Genomic DNA, 14609 nt, shown 5'->3' with positions numbered 1-14609 from the left:
ACCTCCGTCCCCACCCACGCATGTGCAAACCTCTCTCCCTTAGGCTAGGTTCACACCTATGCATTTTGCAGTGCGCAGAAACATACTACAGTCCATTTAATATGAGTTCCTATGGGTCACCTTGACATCAATGCGGTTTCCACCGATTGGTTTTTCGGGAAAGGTGCAGGGACTTTTTTTTTACAGGCAGCATGGTGTGTTTGTGGCTCCATAGACTTGAGCCTGGGTTCACATTGGTGCGGTGTGAGAAACCGCATGTGATTCGGACAGGAATCGCACCATATTCTTTTTCAAATCAAATGCGATTGTTTGCAGTGCGATTTGAGCCCATTCATTTTGTATGGCTCAAATCATACCCACATGAAAAAGGTGCGGGCACCTGCGTTTGCCGCACTGGAATCGGATCGCATGAGTGTTCACATCTATGCGTTAGGATTCTGTCAATCGCACTGTGTTTTGCAAACCATTTTTGGGGTGTCGTTAAGTTAAAGGACTTGTAAAGTCTCAGGAAAAACCTTCTGTGGTACAGCACCCCCCCGAGACCCCCCTTTTACTCTACCTGAGCCCGATCGTTCCAGCTGCAGCCGTTGCCTCTCATCATAGATTGATAGCAGCGCAGCCATTGGCTCCCGCTGCTGTCAATCAAATCCAATGACACGGGCGGGGCAGAGTCCTGCTGTCTGTGTCAATGGACGCAGGAGCAGGACTCGGGAGCGCGCACGCACGAGTTCCCCCCATGGAAAGTGGATCTCTGTGGGGGCACTCCAAGGAGCCAGGAGCGCCACCAGGGGACCCCAAAAGAGGAGGATCGGGGGCCACTCTGTGCAAAACCCTTACACAGAGGAGGTAAGTATGACATGTTTGTTATTTTAACCAAAAAAGAACCCAACCTTTACAATCAATTGCAGTGTGGAAAACGCACAGGAATCGCTGCGAATCCCACACCGCATCGGTGTGAACCAGGACTCTATAAAATGGCATCATAAATGCATAAAAAATAATGCATGCACATGCATTTTTGGCGCATTTTCCTGCATGACAACAGACTTCCTAGCAACATTAAAGGTGCACTAAAGGTTGTTTTTTTTTTTAATAACAAACATCATACTTACCTCCACTGTGAAGCTCGTTTTGCACAGAGTGGCCCCGATCACTATCTTCTCTCGGCTACTCCCCACATCAGATCACCCCCTGGGAACGCTCTCCTGGGGGGGGGGGGGTGTCCATAGAGGCCGAATGCAGGACTCGGCCCCGTCCCCTGTCGGCCGCGTCATTGGATTTGATTGACAGCAGCGGGAGCCAATGGCTGCGCTGATATCAGTCTATCCAATCAACAGCCGAGAACCCCCGGGCAGAGGAAGAGCGTGTCCCTGTGGGACAAGTTCGAGGGTTCAGGTAAGTAAAATGGGGGGGGGGGGGCTGGGGGGCCGGTCACTGACAGGTGTTTTTTTACCTTAATGCATAGGATGCATTAAGGTGAAAAAATACGAACCTTTAGTGTCCCTTTAACACATCCCAAAAACACAAAATACATCAAAAAAGAAAAAAGATAAAGAAAAATGTGGCAGAATAAAGGGCCTCAAAAACGCATCGGCCGCACATGTGTAGAACCTAGCCTAACTCACATAAACATTGAGCTGCGAAAGCGAGTGGACTGCACTCCGGTTGAGGAGGGGGATCGGGGGGGGGGCTCAGTTGTGGGTTTCTGGGATCAGGCATCTGGCTCCGCCCACCTGCAGGATGGATTGAGGAGGACAATGGTGTCACTAGCGGGCATTAGTATAGGGAATGGAGCACAGCATTTTAATATATTGGGGACACTGTGATGCATGGGGACATTTTTGAGTAATGTGTATACAGGAGAACTTACCCTTTAGTAAGTAAACTTGCACAATTATCATGGCTAGACTGAATATTCTGCTTTCCCATGAAGGTCCGTCATAACTGCTTCTGATTACTAAATAATAACCGCGGTCTGTTGCCATGGAGCTGATGTCAACCTTTTGTATAGTTTTCTCCACCGGGTTTCCTTGTCAGGATGCAGAAATAGATTGCCAGACCTTTCCCCTCTCCTTTGTTCTTTGTTACAATGACCTGAGTTTTGTTAATGAGTTTTTAGACTGGTGACAGGTAGTAAGTTGCCGGTTATCCAGAGATTTTACAGGCTCAGTGCAGATCGTATGCTTAGAGGGAATCAAAGCCTGAGCCCCAGTTCTACAAGGATAAAGTGCTGCATAGTTGGGGGTCTGTTTATAAAAAAAAAATATATAAATATATAAATATAAAGCATTCACCCAGCTATCAGAAATTCTGACCATGTTTTGCCTAATGCAGTGATTTCTTATGATTGTTGGCGCCATCTATTGGCCATAATGTGGTATTTTTCCTGAAATACATCAGTCGGGAAAATACCACGCTATGGCCACTAGATGGAGCTGACAATCATAGGAAACCTTTGTAATAGGCAAAATATGGTCAGAATCCAAAAGGATGTTTGTGACATTCATCTGGAATTGTGTTTTTTTTTTTTTAGAAATAGGCCCCATAGCCACTTTTGTGTTCAGATATGCACTTAATGGCTAACTCCACCTCTCTGTCCATGTTACATGTTTACATCCATATGTAACCACTTGCCAGCCACGCCTTTTTCTGGCACTTTTTGTTTTACAAGATACAGGTTTTTTGCTGGAAAATTACTTCTAACCCCCAAACATTATACATTTTTTTTTTAGCAGAGAGCCTAGGAAATAAAATGGCGATCGTTGCAATTTTTTATGTCACACGATATTTGCGCAGCAGTTTTGCAAAAGCTATTTTTTGGGAAAAAATACACTTTAATGAATTAAAAAAAAAAAAAAACACAATACTTGGACTGATTTTTTTGTATAATGTGAAAGATGATGTTACACCGAGTAAATAGATACCTAACATGTCACGATTTTAAATTGTACATGCTCGTGGAATGGCGACAAACTTCAGTACTTAAAAATCTCAGATAGGTGACGCTTTAAACGCCTCAAGCCCAGGTTTACACTGACAGCTAGATGGAAATCGTGCGAGTTCAGCTGAATACCCGCATGTAAGTGCGACTTCGGGAGCGATTTCAGAGACATCTGTGCGGGTTTCTGCACAGATGTCTATACACATCGCACCCTGAAGTCGCCAAAAATAGTACAAAAACTACTTTTGGGAATCGGTGCGGTGCCACAAAGTCGACGTTACACCGATTCGGACGGTGTCGTTGACGGCAATAGTTGCCGATTTGGCATGCGATTTGACATGTCAAATCGCATGCCAAATCACATCAATGTGAACCTAGGCTTACAGGTTACCAATTTAGAGTTACAGAGGAGGTCTAGTGCTTGAATTATTGCTCCCGCTCTAACGTTCGTAGTGATACCTCACATGTGTGTTGCGAATACCGTTTACATATGCGTGCGTGACTTACGTATGCGTTCACTTCTGCGCCTGAGCACGGAGAGATAGGGGCATTTAAAAAAAATGTTTTCTTTATTTTACTTTTTACTTATTTTTATTTTTTATTCTTACACTGTCCCTTTAATAATTTTTTTTTATCACTTGTATTCCTTTTACAAGGAATGTAAACATCCCTTGTAATATAAAATAAGCATGGCAGGTCCTCTTTATGGAGATATCTGTGGTCAAAAAGACCCTAAATCTCTCCTTTATCTTTAAAAGCAAAAGATTAAAAAAAAATGTTTCTTTCGATCTTTCGCTTTAAAAAAATAAACTAAAAATTTACTTCCAGCCTGGACAGGAAGTGATGTCATGATGTAGCTCCGGTCCTCTAAGGCCATAGAGGTGATCAAGAGTATTAACTCTTTGATCGTCTATGGGAGCAGTCGGATCATTTTTAGGGCGAACCAGCGGAAGCTTCGGAAACCGTTCCAGCGGCTCGGACCGGTTTCACGAGAAAGCCAGCCGCTGGCTGAAAAAAAAACAATACCGGGATTATGGCTGATATCTTCAGCCATAATCCCGGTAAACCACTTGCAAAGCACAACGTATATATATACGCATTGCGGTCGGCAAGTGGTTAAAGTGAAAGTAAAGTCCGCTATAAAAAAATGTTTTAAAGCCCCCCAGGTGGGTTATGCCATAATGTACTAGCATGCACAGCATATTTTTCTATTTGGCAGACTTACCTGTCATATGGTGTCGTCCAGCGCAGCGCAGGACTGATCCGGCGGGCCCCCCCGGTGCTCCCATCTTCGCCTGGTCTTCTTCCGGCTCCCGTGCCTTTGGCTACTTGATAGGCCAGGCTGCAATGACGCCACTCCCGCGCATGTGCACGGGGGTTACATCACCGCGGCAGAGATCGGGGCTGTAATTGTTCACTGAGCTGCACATGCACGGTTCAATGAACATGACAGCTGACAGGCAGAAGGATGCATTTATGGCAGAAGAGGCCAATAGGGTCCCTTCTGTAACAAATACTCTGCCTGTCAGCCAGTTGTCTACAAAACAACTTTACTTCCACTTAGGTGTGACATGAAGCATGGCCACAGTGTGCAGCTAGGGTTGCCACCTGTGCCGCCTGATTCACCCAGACAGTCCAGGTTTTGATCCATGTGTCCGGGTTTCAGGCGGACTGAAACCCGGACACCTTATTCAGACTGGGCTGTGGTTCCCCAAGTAACCAAGATAGTCACACACAAATCTATTGCCATCTGGGAGCTGCAGACAGCTCTCTGGGGGCAGGTTCAGCATCACTCGGGGGCAGGGCGATGATGTCAGCAAGGACAATTAGGCCACACCCACTGTTCACTGCGACACGCTATGCACACCGCATTACTACTCTCCTTGGGGTGTCCCAGGCCGCTAAAGTGTTCGGGTTTGGCTTGAAGAAAAGGTGGCAACCCTATGTGCAGCCCCCCCCCCACCTCAAAACCACCTCCCCTTTTACTGAATCAGGGGGTTCTTCTCCCCACAGACTCCTGCCCATTTTAACCCTATAAATGCATGAATGCGGTTCCTCAGCAATTGTGGAACAACCCCATTCACATAAATACAATTTTCTTTCCTGTAACCTGTGGTTGCAGGAAAGAAGATAACTCCATCTATGGCCGGCTTTACATGCAAAAAACACACGGTATGCATTTTGGTACAGTGACATGCCATTATTTGTTCATGGCACTTCTACATACCTTACCAATGCACCTGCTATGCATTGCACTACAACATATGGTATAATGCAATAGTGCGAGTTGTGGGACACTACATTACAAAAAATACTTCAAGCACCCTTTTTGTTGCAATAGGCATCCCATCAAATGAACAGGATGTCATACCCCAACGCACAGCATGACACACTTTATAACAACAATGTGACTTAAGCCTAATTATAATATTAAATGTCCTCAATTGGATGTGCAAAAAGCCGCAAATTCCATGGAGCTTTTCTAGAAGTAGCCACTGGATGTCACTGTCTACAAATATATTCCAATAGACCTAATAGTAAGACTCTATCCTCCTTCCCTAGGTCTAGAACATTAAAAGAAATAGAAGTCATTAAACATAATCATCAGCCAACGTTACCTATTTAAATGTATATTCCTCATTAAAATATTTTGTTTTTACAAAAGAACAATGAGTGTTTCATTAGGGAAGGGGGTGTATGACAAATACTGAACATTGGGTGACCATAATGAATTGTTTCTTTCTGACCCAACACTGTTTATTATAGAAATGATGTTATATGAAAATTAAAAAAAAATGAATGAATATACAAGGATGTTATATTAATACTCTGTAGTGGAGCGTATGTGGGGATAACCTATTATGGGGGAACAAGGGGAAGGTTTTTAAGGTTCTTTGTTAGAGGTGTGATCCCATTACTCCATCATTGTTCAGTGATTTAGTGTGTGTGCTGGAGATGTTAAGACATATACTGTATCCCCCCCTTCAGCTCATGAACTTCACTAATGTCTAATATCGAGGTACAGGTACCATAGCGGTGCATCCCCAAAAGGGTAAAGCTGATAAAGTGTTAATCTAAATTAGGGGTCTCCAAACTTTCTAAACAAAGGGCCAGATTACTGTCCTTCAGACTTTAGGGTGGACAGAATGTGGCCAGTGGGAGTAGAAAATGTCTCAGGCTGGGTGGTCATTGGGAGTAAAAAAATGACATAGCACCTGTGGTCAGTAGGAGAAATACTAGTACCTCCTCATTGGTATTAGTGGAAAGATTATTGCCCCATCCTTGGTACTAGTGGGAAGAATAGTGCCCCATTCTTGGTATTAGTGGGAGAAATAGTACCCCATGCTAGGTATCAGTGAAAGGAATCGTGCCCCATCATTCGTGTCTGTGAGAGGAACAGTACCCGATCATTGAGGTCAGTGAAAGGAATAATGCCCCATGGTTGGTAACATTGGGAGGAATATTGCCCCTTCAGTGGGGCCAGTGGAAGGAATAATGCCCCATTGTTGGTGTCAGTGGGGAGAACAGTGCCTCATTTTTTGGTGTCAGTGGAAGGAATAATGCCTCATATCAATGGGAGGAATAGTGCCCCAAGGGCCAGATAAAAGCAAGCAAAAAGGCCACATCTAGGCTGCAGACCACAGTTTGGAGACCACTGATCTAGATCAATGCTTCTCAAACTTTTTGAGACCAGGACCTGGTAAATTCTTCTAAAAGCTTTCATGTCCCAACAGTAAAGAATAAAGTGTATACTCACAATTAGAATATGGGAATGGAGAACATGTATTGAAATGCTGAAAGGAAGTTGGGGGCACCATGGAGAGCTGGAGAGCTGGGGGGGACTGTGGGAAGCTGGGTGGCACTGTTAAGGCTAAGGGCTCTCAGGGGGCTTGGGGGAATTATGGGCCACTATGGGAGGTTGGAGGCACTATGGGAGGTGGAAGGCACTGCCCTTCTACCCCCATGTACAGTGCCCTCCTGTCCACCTATACACTGCTTATCTCAAGTTGGATCCAGAATTGAGCATCTGTGCAGAAAAAAGCAAACACATGTTTCACATTAAATAGGTACGTTTTAATAATGATTCTATTATTTAATGCTATTTCTAAAAATAGTTGTTATATGAACAGCTCGCTGATCCCACCAATATTCTGTGAGCTGTAGATATGAACATTGTTTCAGGGGTTCCCCCCGAGATCTCAAACTTTTTTCCTTCTCCTCCAAGGTAAAAAGCTTGAGAAAGATTGCGCTAGAGCTTACTAAACTATTTGCAGTTATCTCACCTGCATTAGATTCAACTAAGAAAAGATTGTCCAGGCATGAAAACCCTAAAGCCTGGCATTGTTGGTAAGAATATGTACAGAATGGTCTGGTCATATTTACTGGATAAACAAAGACATGGTTCATGCAGTCGTGAAGTTTGTAATGATTGCTTTGCTGATCAAATGTTTCTGTGTCCAGGTGTTGTATTTCCCTATCAGCCTCACCATGGGCGCTACCAGCTCAATTTCCACGAAGCTAAAAAAGCCTGTGAAGGACAAGACGCTATGATGGCTTCATTTGAACAACTTTTTAGAGCCTGGGAGGAGGGCCTGGACTGGTGCAATGCTGGATGGGTAATGGACGGTACTGTTCAGTACCCCATCACTTTACCCAGAGAACCCTGTGGTGGAAAGGACACTGCTCCGGGGGTGAGGAACTATGGAGAACGTCACAAACACTTGCACAGATTTGATGTTTTCTGCTTTTCTTCTGCTTTGAAAGGTAAGATGGAAAAAGAAAAAACTATATATATATTAATAGTAATAATAATAGTAATAATAATAATATAATTTTTTTATTCTAAAATAATATATGTTTTTATTACTAAATATACCATAAATGAACATAATGTGCCTGGAATTTTCCTACATTTGCTTAGGCACACATGAACGCTTATGTTGGAGGAAGCTTTCATGTGATATACTCAGGCTTCTAGTTGGAGGTTCAGGGTCGAGTTTTGCATATTGTATTCTTATGCTGGCCATACACTATACGAAAAATCGGCCGAAAAATCATTCATATAGACACTTCGTTCGTTTTTAGGCAAGTTAATGGGCACAAATCGATAATCGTTTGTGACGTTTTTGTGGAAAAAGAAAGAACGGGAAGTTTGGAAAATTTCTGCCGGACGTACGATAAATTGCAAGGTTAATGTGTTTCCCGTCCGAACTGTCTGCACTAGGTATATGTAAAAAAACGAACAAAAAATTATTTATTCATGTCCACTGAATAATTTATCGGTCATTACATGATGGCACGATCGTTTGCGGTCACGGTCGAACGTTCGTTTTTCGAAAATGTGTTCGGACGATTTTTCGTATAGTGCATGGCCAGCATTAGACTGGTTAAATAAAGAAGTCATGTTGCACCTGACTGAATAGTTTGGGTTCCTTCCTCCACCTTAACTGCTTCAATACTGGGCACTTTTACCCCCTTCCTGCCCAGGCCAATTTTCAGCTTTCAGTGCTGTCACATTTTGAATGACAATTGCGCGGTCATGCTACACTGTACCCAAATTAAATTTTTATCTTTTTTTTTACACAAATAGAGCTTTTTTTTGGTGGTATTTAATCGCTGCTGGTTTTTTTATTTTTTGCTACAAAAATTAAAAAAGACTGAATTAAAAAAAAAAAAAAAGTTTTTCTTTGTTTCTGTCAGAACATTTTGTAAATAAGTAATTTTTCTCCTTCGCTGATGGGCACTGATGAGGTGGCACTGATGAGAGGCACTAATATGCCGCACTGATGGGCAATGATAGGTGGCACTGATATGCGGCACTGATGAACACTGATAGGCAGCACTGATGGGCAAGGAGAGGCAGCACAGATAGGTGGCACTGATGGGCGGCATTGATAGGCGGTACTGAAAGGCAGCACTGATTGGCATCACTGATGGGCACAGATTGGCATCACTATTGGGCACTGCTGCACTGATGATCAGTGCTCTGATTACCTATACATGTCTCCCCTGTGAGGAGATGCCGCTGATCGGCTCTCCTCGCCTCACACTCTATTAGTGTGAGGCGAGGAGAGCCGATAAACGGCACTTCCGTGTTTACATGTGATCGGTTGTGATTGGACACAGCCGATCACATATGTAAAGAGCTGCGTCATCGGCTCTTTACCGAGATCGGGGTCCACTGGACACGGCACACCCGTGATCGGTGACAATGGGCTAACGTCATTAGAACGAGAGGGGATCCCGCCCGCCGTCATTTTATTACGGCGGGTGGGAGGTGCTTAAAGTAGATCTGAATTCAAAAAGTAAAGATTTGCCATGTTACAGTGAACATTTAGAAGTGTTAATTGTAGATAGGCAGTTCCCCTGAAAATGTTACCTTGTGTTTTCAATCTCCCCTGAAACATAGCAGTGTGCTTCCTGGTATGTGAGTGTGCCTAGGTTATTGGCTGAACTTATAATGGGACTGAACTTAAAAAAAAATAAGAATTGTTATGTTATAGGGAATATGTAGAAAGGTCAATAATGTCCAAATAGTAACCTAAAAATGTTTTTTTTCTCTGGAATTAGTTCTGAAAAATAGCAGTGTGCTCCTGGTATGTGAATGTGCCTAGGTTTGTGGCTGAACTTATAATGGAACCGAACTAAAAAGAAAATAAATTGTTATGTTATAGGGAATATGTAGAAATTGCAATAATGTCCAAATAGTAACCTGAAAAATGTATCTTTTCTCTGGAATTAGTTCTGAAAATTAGCAGTGTGCTCCTGGTATGTGAGTGTGCCTAGGCACTACTTATAAAACCGATGTATAATCCACTTAAATGCAGCAGAGTTGTCCTTTCCAAATGGCACAGTGTTTTATGGATCTCATCAAATAAAGTACACATTATTTCTAAATTTAAGTAGATTAGAGAAGTGTCTGAGCATTCATTAGATTTTTTTATTGCTGCCTCTGTTAATGTTGGGAGACTAAGGCCTCATTCCCACCATGGTGCAAAGACAGGGCCGCTGTTAGAAATCACACAGAACAGCCTACCACCCCCCCCCCCTTGCAAAAATTTCAAAACGAAAATCCCCCCTGCCAGCACACATCCCTTCCCCCAAACCCTTCTGTTATCCCAAATTCCCCCACTTCGTCCTGTCACAAAATTCCCCCCCATTTCCCCTCCCAGCACAAATCTTCTTTCTTCAATCCCCCTCCTAGGACAAAATTCCCACAAACCCCTCCTCCTAGCACAACCCCCTCTACATTACCCTTCCCAAATTCTTCCTCCCTACCCAAATCCCCACGTCCCCCCCAGTACTAATCCTCACCCCTTATCACAGACATCCCCTCTCCTGTTTTAACCCCCGAAGCCCCCTTCCTAGCACATATCCCCCCCATTCTTCCTCCTCGCACATATCCCCCCCATTCTTCCTCCTCGCACATATACCCCCCATTCTTCCTCCTTGCACATATCCCCCCCATTCTTCCTTCTTGCACATATACCCCCCCATTCTTCCTACTCGCGCAGACATTGCCCCCCATTCTTCCTCCTAGCACGTATCCCCCCCATTCTTCCTCCTCGCTTATATACCCCCCCATTCTTCCTACTCGCGCAGACATTGCCCCCCATTCTTCCTCCTAGCACGTATCCCCCCCATTCTTCCTTCTTGCACATACCCCCCTCCATTCTTCCTCCTAGCACATATACCCCCATTCTTCCTCCTTGCACATTCCCCCCCCCCCATTCTTCCTCCTTGCACATATCCCCCCACATTCTTCCTCTTAGCACGTATCCCCCCACATTCTTCCTCCTAGCACATATCCACCCCCCCCATTCTTCCTCCTAGCACATATCCACCCCCCCATTCTTCCTCCTTGCACATATCCCCCCCACATTCTTCCTCCTTGCACATATCCCCCCCCCCACATTCTTCCTCCTTGCACATATCCCCCCCCCCCACATTCTTTCTCCTTGCACATATCCCCCCCCCCACATTCTTTCTCCTTGCACATATCCCCCCCACATTCTTTCTCCTTGCACATATCCAGATAATCAGGAGGAGGTGCTCTGTGTTTTGCTCTCCCCTTCTGTCAGAAGAGCGTTCATATTCTATACAGTACATGAGACTGGATCGCTCTTACTATAGATCTCATCGCACTGTATGCACACACACCGCCCATTATCTCCTCCAAGGGCTGCTCACCTCCAGCCTCCAGGCTGCCTTCTTCTCGGAAAAAATACATAGATTTTGTTGTTGGAATGTCCGATCGTGTGTACGGGGCATTATGGCACAAAAAAAAATGGTTCTCTATGTGCCCTTTTCACACCACACCGTGTGGATTTTTTCTATGCAGGAATCTGCAATGTGTATGCAGTTTTCTGCAGGGGAAAAAAACTGACATGACATTAACATTGGTGTGAATTGGGCACATAACTGACAAACATGAAAACTGAGGTAAACTGATGTGAAAATGATGTCTCTGCTAGTGAACTCTGCGTGGTTTTCCCATCAGTTTTCATGCATGTATGGTGTGAACGAGCCCTTACTCTTACCTTCAGTCTTGTGGTCATTGGTATTGGCGGTGAAGGGAAATCTAAAATTTGACAGTTGCCAATTAGAAATCTTTCACAGTTTCCATCTGCATTGGTGAGATTTAATGGGAGTTCCTCTCTTGGTGACAGTCATTAATATAGAAATATAAGGACACTTACCTGTCCAGGGATCCCACGATGTTGGCACCCCTAGCTGATTCGGCTTATGGTGCAGGCACCAGCAACTGTAGTAAGGGGAACAGAAAGTGAAGCCTTGCAGCTTCACAGCCTGTTTCCTAGTGCATATGCATGAGTCGCACTGCGCTTTCTGTATGGTTCTGACATCTTCTGGGACATCTGTGTGTCCCAGAAGGCAGCAGGGGGAAGGAAATGTTGTAGATCGCCCATCAATGATCTTACCTGGACGTGGGAACGGGTACCTGTCAAAACTAGGTACACGCTCCCTCCTTCCTCCCAAAACATACCAAATGTGGCAGTGAAGGGGGCAGGGTGCTAACAAGTGGAACTTATCCTTTTGGGTGGAGCTCCGCTTTAACACCTTAAAGAGAAACGTCACTCCCTTCCCTATTCCCATCCTTACCTATTTCACTGGGTTAAACGTAAAAAATACATGCCGAGTAATCCAGTAAAGCTCTGTTGGGATCTGACAGTACGCTGTTTGACGACTGGTCTCACACCGCCATCATTTTCTTTGATGTTATTGAAACCAATTTTATCTTTTGGGTTCTTGTAACGAACCCACTGATAATGTTCATGTGCTGCTGTGTGTCTTTAGGGGGTTACATAGTTACATAGTAGGTGAGGTTGAAAAAAGACACAAGTCCATCAAGTCCAACCTATGTGTGTGATTATATGTCAATATTACCTTGTATATCCCTGTATGTTGTGGTTGTTCAGATGCTTATCTAATAGTTTTTAGAAACTATCGATGCCCCCTCGCTGAGACCACCGCCTGTGGAAGAGAATTCCACATCCTTGCCGTTCTTAAAGTAAAGAACCCTCTACGTAGTTTACTGTTAAACCTTTTTTCTTCTAATTTTAATTAGTGGCCACGCGTCTTGTTAAACTCCCTTCCGCAAAAAAGTTTTATCCCTATTGTGGGGTCATCAATATGGTATTTGTAATTTGAAATCATATCCCCTCTTAAAAGTCTCTTCTCCAGAGAGAATAAGTTCAGTGCTCACAACCTTTCCTCATAACTAATATCCTCCAGACCCTTTATTAGCTTTGTTGCCCTTCTTTGTACTCGCTCCATTTCCAGTACATCCTTCCTGAAGACTGGTGTCCAGAACTGGACAATATACTCTAGGTGCGGCCGGACCAGAGTATTGTGGAGTGGGAGAATTATCACCTTATCCCTGGAGTTAATCCTTTTTTTAATGCATGCCAATATTCTGTTTGATTTGTTAGCAGCAGCTTAGCATTGCATCTACTAGGACCCCAGGTCCTTTTCCATCCAAGATTCCCCCAGAGGTTTTCCCCCCAGTGTATAGATTGCATTCATATTTTTGCCACCCAAATGCATTATTTAACATTTTCTACATTAAACCTCATTTGCCATGTAGTTGCCCACCCCATTAATTTGTTCAGATCTTCTAGCAAGGTTTCCACATTCTGCGGAGAAGTTATTGCCCTGCTTAGCTTAGTATCGTCCGCAAATACAGAGATTGAACTGTTTACCCCATCCTCCAGGTCGTTTATGTACAAATTAAATAGGATTGGTCCCAGCACAGAACCCTGTGGGACCCCATTACCCACCCCTGACTATTCCGAGTATTCCCCATTTATCACCACCCTCCGAACTCGCCCTTGTAGCCAGTTTTCAATCCATGTACTCACCCTATGGTTCATGCCAACGGACCTTATTTTTTACAGTAAACAATTATGGGGAACTGTATCAAATGCTTTTGCAAAATCCAGATACACCACGTCTACGGGCCTTCCTTTATCTAGATGGCAACTCACCTCCTCATAGAAGGTTAATAGATTGGTTTGGCAAGAACGATTCTTCACAAATCCATGCTGATTACTGCTAATGATATCGTTTTCATTACTAAAATATTGTATATAGTCCCTTATCATCCCCTCCAAGAGCTTGCATACTATTGATGTTAGGCTAACTGGTCTATAATTCCCAGAGATGTATTTTGGGCCCTTTTAAAATATTGGTACTACATCGGCTTTTCTCCAATCCGCTGGTACCATTCCAGTCAGTAGACTGTCTGTAAAAATTAGGAACATTGGTCTGACAATTACTTGACTGAGTTCCCTAAGTACCCTCGGGTGCAAGCCATCCGGTCCCGATGATTTATTAATGTATTTATTAATGTTAAGTTTCCCAAGTCTAATTCTAATTCTGTCCCCTGTTAGCCATGAGGGTGCTTCCTGTGATGTGTTATATGAGGATAAACACTGCAGTTTTGGTTACTGAAGCCTGCCTATTGCCTCGACTGAGGAGAAGAATAAATTCAATACCTTTGCCATCTCCTCATCCTTTGTAACCAGATGTCCTTCCTCATTCTTTGCTCTCCTCCGCTATGTGTCTTTTGTGTTCTATCTTAGCCGCCCTAATTGCATCCTTACATTTCTTGTTCCATTCTTTATAAAGTTTGAATGCTGATGATGATGTCTCAACCTTGTATTTTTTGAAGGCCTTCTCTTTTGCTTTTATATGCATTTTGACATTGGCGTTAAGCCATCCAGGACTTTTGTTCGCTCTTTTAAACGTATTACCCAATGGAATTCACTGGCTAATGCCCCTGTTTAATATGCTCTTAAAGCAAACCCATCTCTCCTCTTTGTTCTAGTTTAGGGAAGTTGGCTCTTTTGAAATTCAGTGTCTTTGTATTTCCCTTATGTTTCCTATTTGTGTGATTTATACTGAAGCCAATTGACCTGTGATCGCTGTTTCCTAAATTGCCCCATATTTCCACATTCGTGATCAGGTCTGTATTGTTGGTAATCAGTAGATCTAGTAATGCTTTATTTCTAGTTGGTGCGTCTACCATCTGACCTATGAAATTGTCCTGCAAGACATTTAGGAACTGGCAAGCCTTAGACGAATGTGTGGTTCCCTCCACCCAGTCTATGTCTGGATAATTAAAATCCCTCATTATGATAACATTTCC

General features: G+C 43.7%; 1 protein-coding gene across 2 annotated transcripts in view; it reads left to right on the top strand.

Annotated features, from left to right (window-relative positions):
- Positions 1-14609, top strand: part of HAPLN3 (hyaluronan and proteoglycan link protein 3) — a 61849-nt gene that overhangs the window by 43579 nt on the left and 3661 nt on the right. For both annotated transcript variants that reach the window (XM_073618440.1, XM_073618442.1), the window contains exon 4: positions 7403-7705. In XM_073618440.1, the coding sequence (XP_073474541.1) occupies positions 7403-7705 (303 nt within the window). The remainder of the gene's footprint in view (positions 1-7402; positions 7706-14609) is intronic.

This window comes from Aquarana catesbeiana, linkage group LG03 (assembly GCF_042186555.1).
Source record: "Aquarana catesbeiana isolate 2022-GZ linkage group LG03, ASM4218655v1, whole genome shotgun sequence".
Lineage (NCBI taxonomy): Eukaryota > Metazoa > Chordata > Amphibia > Anura > Ranidae > Aquarana > Aquarana catesbeiana.
The sequence above is the reverse complement of the archived record's forward strand: the minus strand, read 5'-3'. Positions and strand labels throughout refer to the sequence as shown.